The 13,024-nt window shown below is 44.9% G+C and overlaps 1 protein-coding gene across 1 annotated transcript in view; it reads right to left on the reverse strand.

Moving 5' to 3' along the window:
• The window catches only part of syde2 (synapse defective 1, Rho GTPase, homolog 2 (C. elegans)), a 68,838-nt gene that overhangs the window by 30,424 nt on the left and 25,390 nt on the right, over positions 1-13,024 (reverse strand). The window contains exon 4 of the mRNA XM_080734853.1: positions 6,127-7,331. Within this exon, the coding sequence (XP_080590979.1) occupies positions 6,127-7,331 (1,205 nt within the window). The remainder of the gene's footprint in view (positions 1-6,126; positions 7,332-13,024) is intronic.

The following is a 13,024-nucleotide window of genomic DNA, read 5'->3' on the forward strand; positions in this document are numbered from 1 at the left end:
TGATACTTGAAGAGAGGGTAGGGTAGAGCAGTGGTTCTCAAAGTCACTTTACCTATCGTCACTGTCGGGCAGAAACCTTGTATCTCCAAGTTTCAAATTTGTAATTTTTTTCGCTAAGTAAAGCCCTGCTTCATCATACAAGGCTGTCGCACAAAACAAGTGAAAACAGCAGATCTACAAGCACTACAACGCCTCGCGGTGCGAGGCGTTGTGTGCTTGTAGATCGGCTGTTTTCACTAGTTTAGTTCATTTTTTAAACGATAAATACAAATGAACGCTTTTGGACATACAAGGTTTCTACCCGACAACGACGATATATATAATATATACGTATGTCTATGTCTATTAAAAAAAAGGAATACAAAGCTTGTATATCTGCTATTTTCTAACATTTTTGGAAACCTTTGCACTATTTTGAATTATATTTCCATAAATCTAAATCCCTTTTTCAGATGGGGGTCCGTGGCCACATACATATGAATTTTGGGGTCCTTGACATGAAAAGCTTTGAGAAACACTGGGGTGGAGGCCTAATTTATACTTTGTTGCACGATGGTGTCACTTTGCTAGAAATGACAGACAAACAACGCGATGCAATGGATTGGTGTTGTTGGCCTCATGGCGACAAAGTATAAATTAGGCTTAATGGTCTCCTTGTTGTGTTGGGGATTAGGCTCAGCTAAAGACATCCCATAATTTCTCCTACATGTGTCTGTCTGGTATGTGGGCATACCGGGCCAACTGTTGTGGTTACCCCGGCAACACATTAAGTCAGTGGGCTGTAAATGGTGAGCCGCTTGCACACACACACACACACACACTCACATGCACGTACGGCAGGCTGTCGTACGCACATACACACTATATATATATATATATATATATATATATATATATATATATATACACGCACACGCGCACACACACACACACACACACACACACACACACACACACACACACACACACACACACACACACACACACACACACACACACACACACACACGCACACTTAATATACAGGCACACAGACAGACAGACGGACAGACAGACACACACACACACACACACACACACACACACTTAGTATATACACGTACACACTTAATAGGAACACAGACAGACAGACAGACACACGCGCACACACATGCACTCATGCCCACGCACACACACATGCACTCATGCACACACGCGCGCACACACCCCGGTCCCATGGGCCAAACTATGTGTGAGATCTCTCCGTCTGTTAGTTGAGCACTGTTTTCAAACCTCACACGAGAGGCAGAGAGGACGACAGATTAGAGGGATTTGGCTTTGTGTGAGAGTAAACAGAAGTCACTGGGCACAATGAACAACAAGTCCATTCAGAAAAAAAAAGGAGCCTTTTCTTTTGGGGGTGAGCCCGGCGCAGGCGGGGGAACAGCTGTTAGAGAAAGTGGGCTTGCCCCTGTCGGCTGCCACGGCCAGGCAGCCCACAGCACCAGCTGAGCCCTGCACTGTGAGGTTAAGACTAGAGCAGGGGTTCACACTCCCAAACCTTTTTGTCTCAGGGCACCCCATAAATATTGTTTTAATTCGAGGCACCCCTACATTATAATTTTCACTCCCAGCACCTTGTATTTATACTAGCATATCGTCGTTGTCGGGTGGAAACCTTGTATGTCCAAAACCGTTCGTTTTGTATTTATCATCTATAAAATGTACTAAACTAGTGAAAACAGCAGATCTACAAGCACACAACGCCTCGCGATTGTAGATCGGCTGTTTTCACTAGTTTTGTGCGACGGCCTTGTATGATGAAGCAGGGCAAAATATGTACATTTGAAACTTGGAGATACAAGGTTTCTGCCCGACAGTGACGATATTTTAGCGATTATGTTACGAGGAAAGCGTTGAGATAATAGCCATTTTGGTTAGAACTGACTGAAAATAACTATATTTTTTCAAGTGTCCAAATAAATTGCAAATATTATCAAATTATCTCGCGGGCACCCCTGGACTGCCGTCGCGGCACACCAGGGTGCCCCGTCACCCCAGGGTGCCCCGTAACCCCAGGGTGCCCCGTCATCCACTTTGAAAACCCCTGGACTAGAGCCAGAGTCCCATACAGATACAGTTTATCAGCAGGCTGATTTCCAGCTTCCACAGATGGGAATTTGAGAAGAACCCACCGAAAGAACACAAGATCTTTTATGTTAGAAATTAGATTTTTTATGTGATTTGATTTATTGTTATTATTATTTGTTATGGAAAGAGGTTTACTTTTACATATATTTCAAAATATATGATTTATTATTAGAAAAATATATTATTGAACTAGTTTGCTCATTTCAAAGCTGCTAACTGCTAGTTATTGTTAAGAGGATTGTTTTATTTGCTGGTATTTCCATTCTTCCTAATCCAGGAACTATCTAAAAGGTTTATTTGATTGGATTTTGCATATTTCACTGGATTTGCTCTTGTTTCAGAGTTGATGTCAAGGTTTGTTATAGTGTTATTTATTAGAGGTTTGTTTTAGATATCATATTCTTGTTTCATACATTTTGAGAGACTAATAAAGTGATTCATTAAACCTATTTTCTTTTTCTTTTTTTTATCTGAATGTCTTTGCAAAACATTTTGAAACTTTTAACTCCCTATTGTATTGGCAACAAAACAATCCATATGGAATGAGCCCTTGCATAAGAGCAGCAAAACAGTCAAGTAACCTAGACAGCGACTGTATGGAAAGCACATACAACAGACTTCTTTCTGCTGGGATCAGCCAAGTTTTCAGATTCTATTCCGATTGACTACGATTGGCTTTCAAAGTCTGCTGGAGGGTCCCGTTTTGCATGACAAGCTAGAAGCACCGCTGGACCGATCGGCGGAAAACCTTGCACGCACGCTCCCCGTAAGCCAAGGAAGAATCTCCATCCAATTGTTTTTTCAAATCGGCCTGTTATAACGTCACTATGAGACATATACATTTTTTTGTTGCAGAATTTGCCCAAACCTCACACAAATTGGCATACATTATCTCTGTAGTCATGTGATCAATATGTCAGATATCTCATATTCCCTTCCGATTGGCTATGATTGGCTCCCAAAGTTTGCGGGGGTGGCCCGCTATGCACAAAATGCCACACATCATGAATGCAGCACCAGATTGCTGAGAAACCTTGCACGCACATTCCCACTAAGCCATCCCAAATGTTTCAAATCTCCTCATGGTGGCGCTACAACAGCCCACTTCACATTTTGGCCTATAACTCTTGAACCATAGGTTGTACAAACACATTTTCCTCTGGATTACTTGTTTTAGATCATGACCCAACATATAACACATTGTGGCAGATTTCTTTTTTTTTTTACATTTTCTGCCATAGTGCGTTTTCCTCAAAACACACTTTGTGCTACTACTCCTACAGATTCTGTCTAAAACGCACAGAAGTCTCTGGGGTCATGTGATCAAGATGTATGGTCCGATTTGTCAGACCCCGTTCCAATTGGTTGCCTTCCAAACCCTGGATTTGGCAACCAAGCCTGGGGGAGACCTGTGCTCCGAGGAGCACACTTTTCATTTTTGATTCAAATATCAAAGTACCCACACAGAGAAAAACAGCAAACTTAAAATGTCATAATGTTCTTTGAAGACTGGCCCCAAGTCAGCCCACTGAAATGTCCTGTCCATCTAATAGCTGGTCTAGTCAACAGTCTGTAAACAGGTGATCTGTCCCAACGTCATTTCTAATGATAGAAAGGTGATGCATGTTTACTGCATGCACACTACACAACAAGAACATACATTTAATGCACATGGCCACAAATGCACACGTCTGTTATTATTTGAGACAACACAGATCCAAGTTTAGTGTACCGTACATATTAAATCGCTTACACTTTGGCAACCAAGAAACCAACAACTATAATAATGGCTACTTGACTCCTCAATTTAAACAGGGTGAACAGGGAGGCAAGCGGTCAGCTAAATAATATCTGCTATTTCGGATGTGTTATGGGTGCTAGCAGGTCATCACTACAACTGCTTTCTGAGAGTGTTCCTGTCTCTTTAACAAGCACAAAGAGCGCACATGCATAACACCATCTCTGGCACATACAGTACATTATCCGTGGTCTTTTCAAAACAGCCACAATCATCCAGCATCTTAAAAGCTTGGAGGAACCATCCCTCGGGACATGGAATTCTGAGAGGCTCAGAAAAGGGTCTCCTCCATTAAAGATCCACATAATCATTTGTAAAGGCATACTGCTACACGCCTGGCCATGCGTGCCTCGGTAACAGCCTGGTAAATTCCTCAGGGATCCAGTGTCGAGCCCACTGCTCTGTACCTGGAGGAGGTATATACCTCAACCCAGGATACTACACTGACAGCCTGTCCAAAGTCAGCAAGGACAGAGAGGAGAGAGAGAGAGAGAGAGAGAGAGAGAGAGAGAGAGAGAGAGAAAGAGAGAGCGAGAGAGAGAGAGATTGAATAACAAAAGTACATACAATTTAGAGAAAGAGAGGTTGCCAAAAAGAGACACGCTGGGGAAATGAAACAGAAAGATACAAGCTATAGATGCGACAGATAGGAGATGACACAGATCAAGTGCTGCACACAGACTCCCAGCTGAGCTGATAGATCGGGCCCTTTAACCATTTAAACCCCAGCGTCCGTATCGGGGGGGGGAAAACCTTCACAGCAAACGGCAGATCACGTCGCAACGCATTGTTGCGAGCTTGTACATCGGCTTATTGTCAGCAAAGATATTTAATTTCCACAAGGACAGAGCCCAGAGGGACTCCGGTCAACCAAGTACAGGGTTTAAGTGGTTGAAGCCACTGGTGAACAGAGTGCTAGCTGGAGCATGGAGACAGTAGTCAAGTGAGTGTGGCCATGTGGTGGTCTGGACAGCCCCTCTTGAGTTCCACTGATAGATTGTCTAGAAGAGACACAGGGGCCAGGGTTGGCTGCCAGCCTTCCCCCAAACAAAGGACTGTGTGCTTCAGCACGTGTTGTGTGCACTGGCACAGAATTACATATTTTAGTGTTAGCGTTTAGTGTTATTATATGTGTGATACCTCGTTATGCACCACTTATCTTAAAGAAAGCTTATTGAAAATGCTGATGATTCATAATAATAAATAATAACAATATTAATACGGGTAATAATAATTGTTATTATTAGTAAACAACAGTTGGGCCCCGTTTTTGGCAGTTTTTTTGTTTTTTACATTTATCCTCCACCCGCTGTTGGCATTTCTTTCTTTGTAGCTAGCACTGTATAGCATACTATGACAGCCTGCTCCCACACAAAGTATCAACCTAGAGCCTTCAGGTTGTAGGTCATCTTTGGTGCTCACAAAACTTGAAGAATATTGTACATACATACATACATACATCTAAGGAAAAATGCCTGAGTACCTGAGGTTAGAGTTAGACCACCGACCAGACCCTGTTTGTACCTTAATACTGTTTTAACATTTCTTGTACGTACTTTGATTTCATATGGAAGACCTCCAAAACAGTTAAGATGCAGTCACCCAGTTGTGTGTCAAGGCAAATTATTAGTCCAACCAAATGATGCGCTACTACTGTCATTAACTGAAACACTTAACAACAGTGTAAAATGTTAGTCGCTGGAGCCCTGCCCTCTCCATTTCATCTTGCCATAATCTTATTTAAATGTTTTACTTTCTTTCTTTCCCTCAGCTTATTGAATCTCACCCTTCTACTCCTCTGTTCCATTGTCTCTGCTGAATACAAAAGCCAGTCTCCCTGAGGTTAAGACAAATATATATTTTTTACGTCATGGTGTCTTGTATAGCGATGTATTCTACCATTCCACAGAGTAAGAAAAGAATATTATACAACTGGTTCATGTCTTACATACTTACTGTAGTATTTCCAGATCTATTCCACCATTGACAAAATGCTACTGGATATACTATGTCTCTTAGGCTTAGGAGTGTGAAAGACAGAGTGAGTACTACGGAGTAGGGAACTGTATCTGGTCAGTCAGCCACAAAGCACAAAAGTGTATCAATTGTACAAATAAACACCCGGCTATCACTTCATCTTTGGGCAGACATTCAGCGGGCAAATGAAAAATCAATGAGCCACAGGCAGATGTACCCACCTGACAGCCTCTCTTCTCGATCTCCGTGATGCAGTTCTCTATGAGCAGCGGAACCATGAGTCCTGTGGTCTCCCGTTCCACCACCCTCCAAGCCTCCACCCCGAACACTTGGGGCTCCCTGTCTCCGCCCGGGCCCCCATCCAACGAGTTCTGCCACTGCTCCATCAGGTTCAGCTTGACGTAGATGAGCCCCCGGGGCTCCAGCTTCACCGCCAGCTGGTGGGAACGTGTCACCCTGAAGAGAGCCGGCAGCACCACCGTCCCGTGGCAGCAGACGCGGTTGCGCCGCGGCGTGGGCTCCCAGCTGAACACCACCAGCTTCAGGTGCTGCGCGTTCTCCAGCTCAATGTTGAAGGTGTGGTCCATGTCCAGGAAGGTGGTCCGGCACGTGAGGAGCGCCGTCCGCGCCTTGTTCACCGAGTCCACCTGGATGGCACAGTAGACGTCGCGCGAGTCGACACGCGGCGGTTTTAGGTCCTCCGCGCCGTAGAAGTGCAGACTCATCAGGCCGGAGATGTACTGGGTGCACTTGGGCTGCTCTGTGAAGCTGTAGTGCCGGAAGGCGTCAATGTCCAGCTCCGTGCCGTGGAGTTTGGGGCTCGCGCCGCCTCCTCCCCCACCTCCTCCGGCACCTCCTGTCCTCTCTCCTCCGCCGCCTGAAACCATCTCCTTCCCTTTCCCTCCCTTGCCCTCCGTAGTGCCGTGCTTCCCGGACTTGGCCACCAGTTCCGGGGAGTCACCATCGCTGAGGTAGCCACCTTTGCTGGCCGACTTGGAGCCTCCGCTGCTCTTCTTCTTGCTGTAGCTGTGCTGGGTGGACACGCTGCTGTCCAGGTGGTAGCGTGAGATCACGTTGCGGCTGGCCGCCGCCGTCTGACCGCCGGCAGAGGCTGACAATCGAGGGCCTATGTGTTGCTGCTGCACGGCCTCCGCTGCGTTGCTATTGGTTTTGGGAGAATGCACCCTGGGCTCCGATTGGCCGCTTCCGTTGCCATTGTTGCTGTTATTGCTACTCGGCATCCCCTTGACACTGAGTTTTCGACTAAGCTCCGGAAGCTTCTTCATCTTCATGGAGAGTTTCCGGACAGTGCGCGGGGACTTGATCTTGTCCGGGAAGGACCAGTTGATAGAGCTGCTCTTCTTGGCAGGGTTGGGACTGGAGGGAGGAGAGAAGCCCGGCGGAGGGGGCAGGAGCTCAGGACCATCTGCAGGGTTGACAAGGAAGAAGAGACACAATTATGATTAAACATGTTGCATTCTATGCTTCAGGAGAGTATGAGCTACTGCATGATTTCTTTATATGGGGTTTTCTTGCCATTATATTGTCATGCTAATGCTATGTGTCCATAATCTATTGGTAGTAACTAGTAAGACTACATCAGAGCATATGCAAGACAATAGATGTTTTAACGTAAGTTTAAAGGCTATTCTTATTAGACAGTTATTCTATTGCAAGAATCTGTATTCTGTATGTCCAACTGTTTTGTTAAATCATGACCGATATAAATAAACGACATAAGTGAGTGAGTGACTAAGTAATCTGACAGGTTTCCAGTCAGGTTTCACAGATACAACCCGCACCTGAAGGTAGATCTGTATCACGGATGCCGTTTTCATGGAAATGGTGGATCAAACAGAGATAATGCCTCAATTATTATTATTATTATTATTTATTTTTTTACACTGTGCTAATTCTATACCAGGCTCCATGAAAAGACCTTAACTTAGCCTCAAAAAGTGCTTCATTCAATTAAATAGCAAATCACCTGGAATGTCATTAGCAAAGTTAGAACAGGGCCTCCGGGAAAGCAGACCTCTAAATGGAGAGAGGGACACCATGGCTTGAGGCTTTAGGAGCTAGTATTACTCCTAGACATTATTCGTGTTGTAAAAATATCCATTTGGAGTGGACCTCGCAGGCAGTTCTGCTCTAACTAGGTGTCTACCTTGTGAAATGTGAGGGCGTAAAGTTGTACGGTGTAATGACATGCCATTGTTTAGTCTACACAAGATTGAATTGTGGATACCACCTCTTGAAAACTGTATCTATGTTATTTTTACAGGTCATTTACCCGAAACAACAGCTTCATTCACAGGCTCTTTCAACATACAAAGCATGCAGCACGCATAGATAGATACAAGACTAATATTTCCATTCGTCAACAGCTAAATAAAAACTTTTCCCCATTTCTTATGTTATGAACAGTTTACCCAACATGTTTACCCAACATCTTTCTTTCTTTTCTTCCACAATGTAAATGCTTATCAGTGTATTAATTGTGACTCTAAACGACAGTGTATATAATTCTGTGGACTGGACTTTAGCTTCGGAAGTTAGCCAAGTTCAGTTAATCCATCTGTCCACCAGAGAGAGAGAGAGAGAGAGAGAGAGAGAGAGAGAGAGAGAGAAAGAGAGAAAGAGAGCTGGAGCCAGCCACAGTTCGAATGATTAAAGTGCAATTTTTCAAATGATGGGCGTCCTGCTACACAAAACCTGTTTCAAACAGAAAAAAATGAACTTTAGCTCCCCCAGCTCTCTGCTAATAAGATTTCCTCCTTTGACTAAACTGCCTTTTTTTACACATTACAGGGAATTCCTCGCTGCATGGGTTCGTAGGACATGGGGGCTGGACCACGTGACTTGGCAGGGAGGAATTGGCTGTCGCCAGTCTTTGGCCCGGCCCTGGGAGCCATAAACTGCCTGGTGTTAAGGCAAATCACACTAAATGCTTTCTTGGGACTTGGTTTATAAGACGGGGTTGGGCTATTCAGACATAGAGAGAATACACAAACGAACTTAAGTTCATTTTGCATTTCTTACTTCATGTATAATTATATAATTGCATTTAGCATTTACATTGGCTAACTGTTTCTTATGAATCCACCCGCTGAAACAAAGGATAGATTGAGGGAGAAACTCAGGGGGAAAGGGAGAAACACGGAGAGAGAGAGAGAGCGAGAGAGAGAGAGAGAGAGAGAGAGAGAGAGTGCTTGACCCAGGGGCGTCACAAGGGGTAGGAAAGTGGGACTGAGTTACTGGGGCCCAGCGCGGCACCGAGTGCCGCGCTGTGAGCTTGTAGATCTGCTATTTTTGAAAAGTTGTGAAAATGTGTGAAAATCTTTGAATATATGTATTTTTTAAGCGAACATTTCTAACTCAAATTTTGCTTCTGGGGGTCCCTGGAACTAAATATTTTGAGATCGGGGTCCGTGGCCAAATACATATCATCTTGGGGGTCCTTGACATAGGTTTCTTGCACAGATTTTCACGATTTTTCAAAAATAGCAGATATACAAGCTCGCAGATATACAAGCTCGCAATCTATGAGCTTGTATATCTGCTATTTTTCAATAGTTAACATTCATGGGGGGCCCGCAGTGAATCCTTGTACCCAGGGCCCAGAATTTGGTGTGACGCCACATGGCTTGACCTGCCAACATCACCAGCTCTATTTTCAGAGGGGGCCTGCTGTGCTATTCTGGAGTGAGGGGCTGAGAGAGAGAGAGAGAGAGACAGAGAGAGAGAGAGAGAGAGAGAGAGAGAGAGAGAGAGAGGCAGAGGAGCCGCCACAGGATGGAGAGTTAAAGGGGTAAGATGGGGGGCAGAAGCAGGGCAGGGAATAGCAGAGAGAGATGGGGGACAAAGGCACCCCTTGTCCTGGGGACTCAGATGTCTGGCTGGCCTGATGGCTGGCCATGTAGGGGTGGGACGATAAGCCATATTATCGTTTATCGCGATAAAAAAACCACTCACGATAATCGTATCGTGGAGATTAAATGTATCGTGATATCGTCCTCCGTCATGCGCTGGGATCAATTCACCTTTTTATTTGCCGAGCTTCATATCCGGTACCATGTAAATAATAATTGGTAAAAGGTACTTATAATATACTGTACGTACTTGATACAGTCTCTTTTTCACTTTCTATCAAATGTCTTTGCCAAAAAATAGCCGAAAAATAGCCGAAGTCACAACGCATCGCAAGCTTGTAGATCTGCAATCTTTTGGCAAATGTTCCGCCCCAGGATAATGGATTTTGATTATCGCGATAATATCGTAAATCGCGATTTCTTTTGTCACAATAATCGTGATATGACATTTTCATATCGTCCCATCCCTACTGGCCAGTGTACGACCAAACTGGGCTGGTCTCTCTGACATTCCATGCCAAACCATGTTTAGCCTCATTTCCCTTTTAGCTGAGTAGAACTCCCTCTTACTGCTTCCTGCCAATAACAGACACAGAGAGACTCTCTGAGAAGGTGAAAATGGGTGGAGTGGGCTGAAGGTGTAAAAACATCACACAACATCTGTGGGGAGGCCCACGCAGGCAGAGAGGCTGGGTCAAACCATGTTTTCTGTGTGTGTTCACCACACCATGTATGGTATGAAGTGATTCCTGTGAGTGAGGTTGGATATATTAGTTATATATGTATAAATTCCTATTCCTAATCGTTACCTCAGTCTTGTATGTATATTCTCGTTGTCGGGTGGAAACCTTGTATGTCCAAAACCGTTTGTTTTGTATTTATCATTTTAAAAATTATTTAAACTAGTGAAAACAGCCGATCTACAAGCACACAACGCCTTGCGGTGCGAGGCTGTTTTCACTACTTTTGTGCTACGGCCTTGTATGATGAAGCAGGGCTTTGCTTTGCGAAAAAATGTACACATTTGAAACTTGGAGATACGAGGTTTCTGCCCGACAGTGACGATATACAGTATTATGTTGTTTAATTGGAATAGTCTATACAAAACAATACAGGCATAAAAATTGTGCCTTGTCAAAAAGATAAAACATATTGATTGACAGCAAAAGGAATGTACAGGAACATCTAAAAGTGCACATTTTAATAATGTAATGAAAGATAATGCGACAAAGCCATTCAGTAGGAATACCAGAATGCTCGCCATAAAACCAAGTCGCCTTGGGCGTCTATCCGGCGGAATGGTAGAACGGTCTCTGCCCGGTATTCCAAAACGTAACCTCTGTAAACTATGGTTAAACCTAACCTTATTCCTGACCTTAACCTCAGTAATACGGTGCCAAAACCTAACCCTATTCCTAATCGTAACCTTAGTAAAAATATACTTAACCCTAAAGTTATATCTAACCATATTCTCAGTAAAAGAAATACAAGAATACTAGAACCGTCCCACCGAGCGGTCAATGTGAGGTCGGCGGGGGAAAAAAGGACGAGAAGGTTGTTGGCGAGTAGAGCGGTTACCTTCTGTAGCATAGCTAACTGTAGTTAGCACTGATATGGAGTGACCATATTTTCAGCCCCCCAAACCGGGACCCTTAAATGAATGTGCACATCCATTCACACCCACATCAGCGCTGAATTCAGACACGGAATGCATTGTTCATGTTTTCTGATTGGTTAGCTGAGCATGTGCAACTGCTGAAAACAACAACAAAGTTTGAAATGGAAAATAAAACATTTAATGTGAAGATATTTTAAAATATATTTTTGTTAAATGACCACTTCTGTGTTCGGATTTCGGGAGGTGTACTTTCAGACTCCATATAGCATTCGGAGATTGTGGAATATAGTTGTCTGGCTACGCAAGACTACAGTCTCACAAACCAAACCAGCATCCACTTCCAATAATTATCTAAAATTATTTTAAAGTCCCGGTAAAAAGTGGTGATTTTATTGATTATGTCATGTCCTGTGACTTAGGCATCTAAGCATGTAATATCAACCTGGCCAATGTCCATTTCTCATACTTAGGGCCCTGTGAGACAGCTCACGTTACAGAACAGACACCTTTGACAAAGCTAATGACTGTTACTCATGTTGTCCTCCGAAGTTCAACACACACACACACACACACACACACACACACACGCACACGCACACGCACACACACACACACACACACGCACACACACACACACACACACACACACACACACACACACACGCACACGCACACGCACACGCACACACACACACACACGCACGCGCACACACGCATACATGTACACACACAGAGCTGTGTCCTCCGTAGCCTTTGGCATTGTACCTTGTGGCAGCAGTCGGGAGGGTTACCCGACACCCCACTAGCTGAGGTTCAGGGCCAATGGTTTGACACCCAACCCTCAGGGGCCATGTCCCTGGGGTCAAAGGGCAAAAGGCCTGCATTCCACTGGGTGACACCTGAGCTGGGAGACCATGCCCAGCCCCGTCTCATAACACTCTTCACAGGCACGCACGCACACATGGATATTTGAACACATTACACACACACACACACAAATGCAGAATCGGAAATATATGAAGGCTAACATAAAGATATTCAGAAACATGTATGCACGCACTCACACACGCACGCACGCACGCATGCACGCACGTGCACTCGCACTCGCACTCGCACTCGCACTCGCACTCGCACTCGCACACACACACACACACACACACACACACACACACACACACACACACACACACACACACACCTCCTCCCTGACCCTCAGGGCCCACCCTGTGCACTCTCTGTCTGACACCTCTCAACAAAGCCCAGGAATTTACCACTGTTGATTGCTCTTCTTAATAAACCCCACAGGTGCAGAAGGAGGGCGTGTCTGCGCTGGCGCATGCGTGTGTATGAGTGTGTCAGAGAAAGATAGAGAGAAGGAGAACTTTCACGATAAGCTTTGGAGGAGACAATAATCTGCTGTCCTTGATTACCCCTGTACTGAATGGCATGTGTGTGTGTGTGTGTGTGTGTGTGTGTGTGTGTGTGTGTGTGTGTGTGTGTGTGTGTGTGTGTGTGTGCGCGCGCGCGTGCGTGCGCGCGCGCGTGCGTGCGTGCGTGCGTGCGTGCGTGCGTGCGTACGTAGCCTTCCTCTCAAACACGAGAGGAAGGCCCAGGGAGCAACTGGCAAAC

Source organism: Nannobrachium achirus (genome assembly GCF_963921795.1).
Source record: "Nannobrachium achirus genome assembly, chromosome: 1".
Taxonomy (NCBI): Eukaryota; Metazoa; Chordata; class Actinopteri; order Myctophiformes; family Myctophidae; genus Nannobrachium; species Nannobrachium achirus.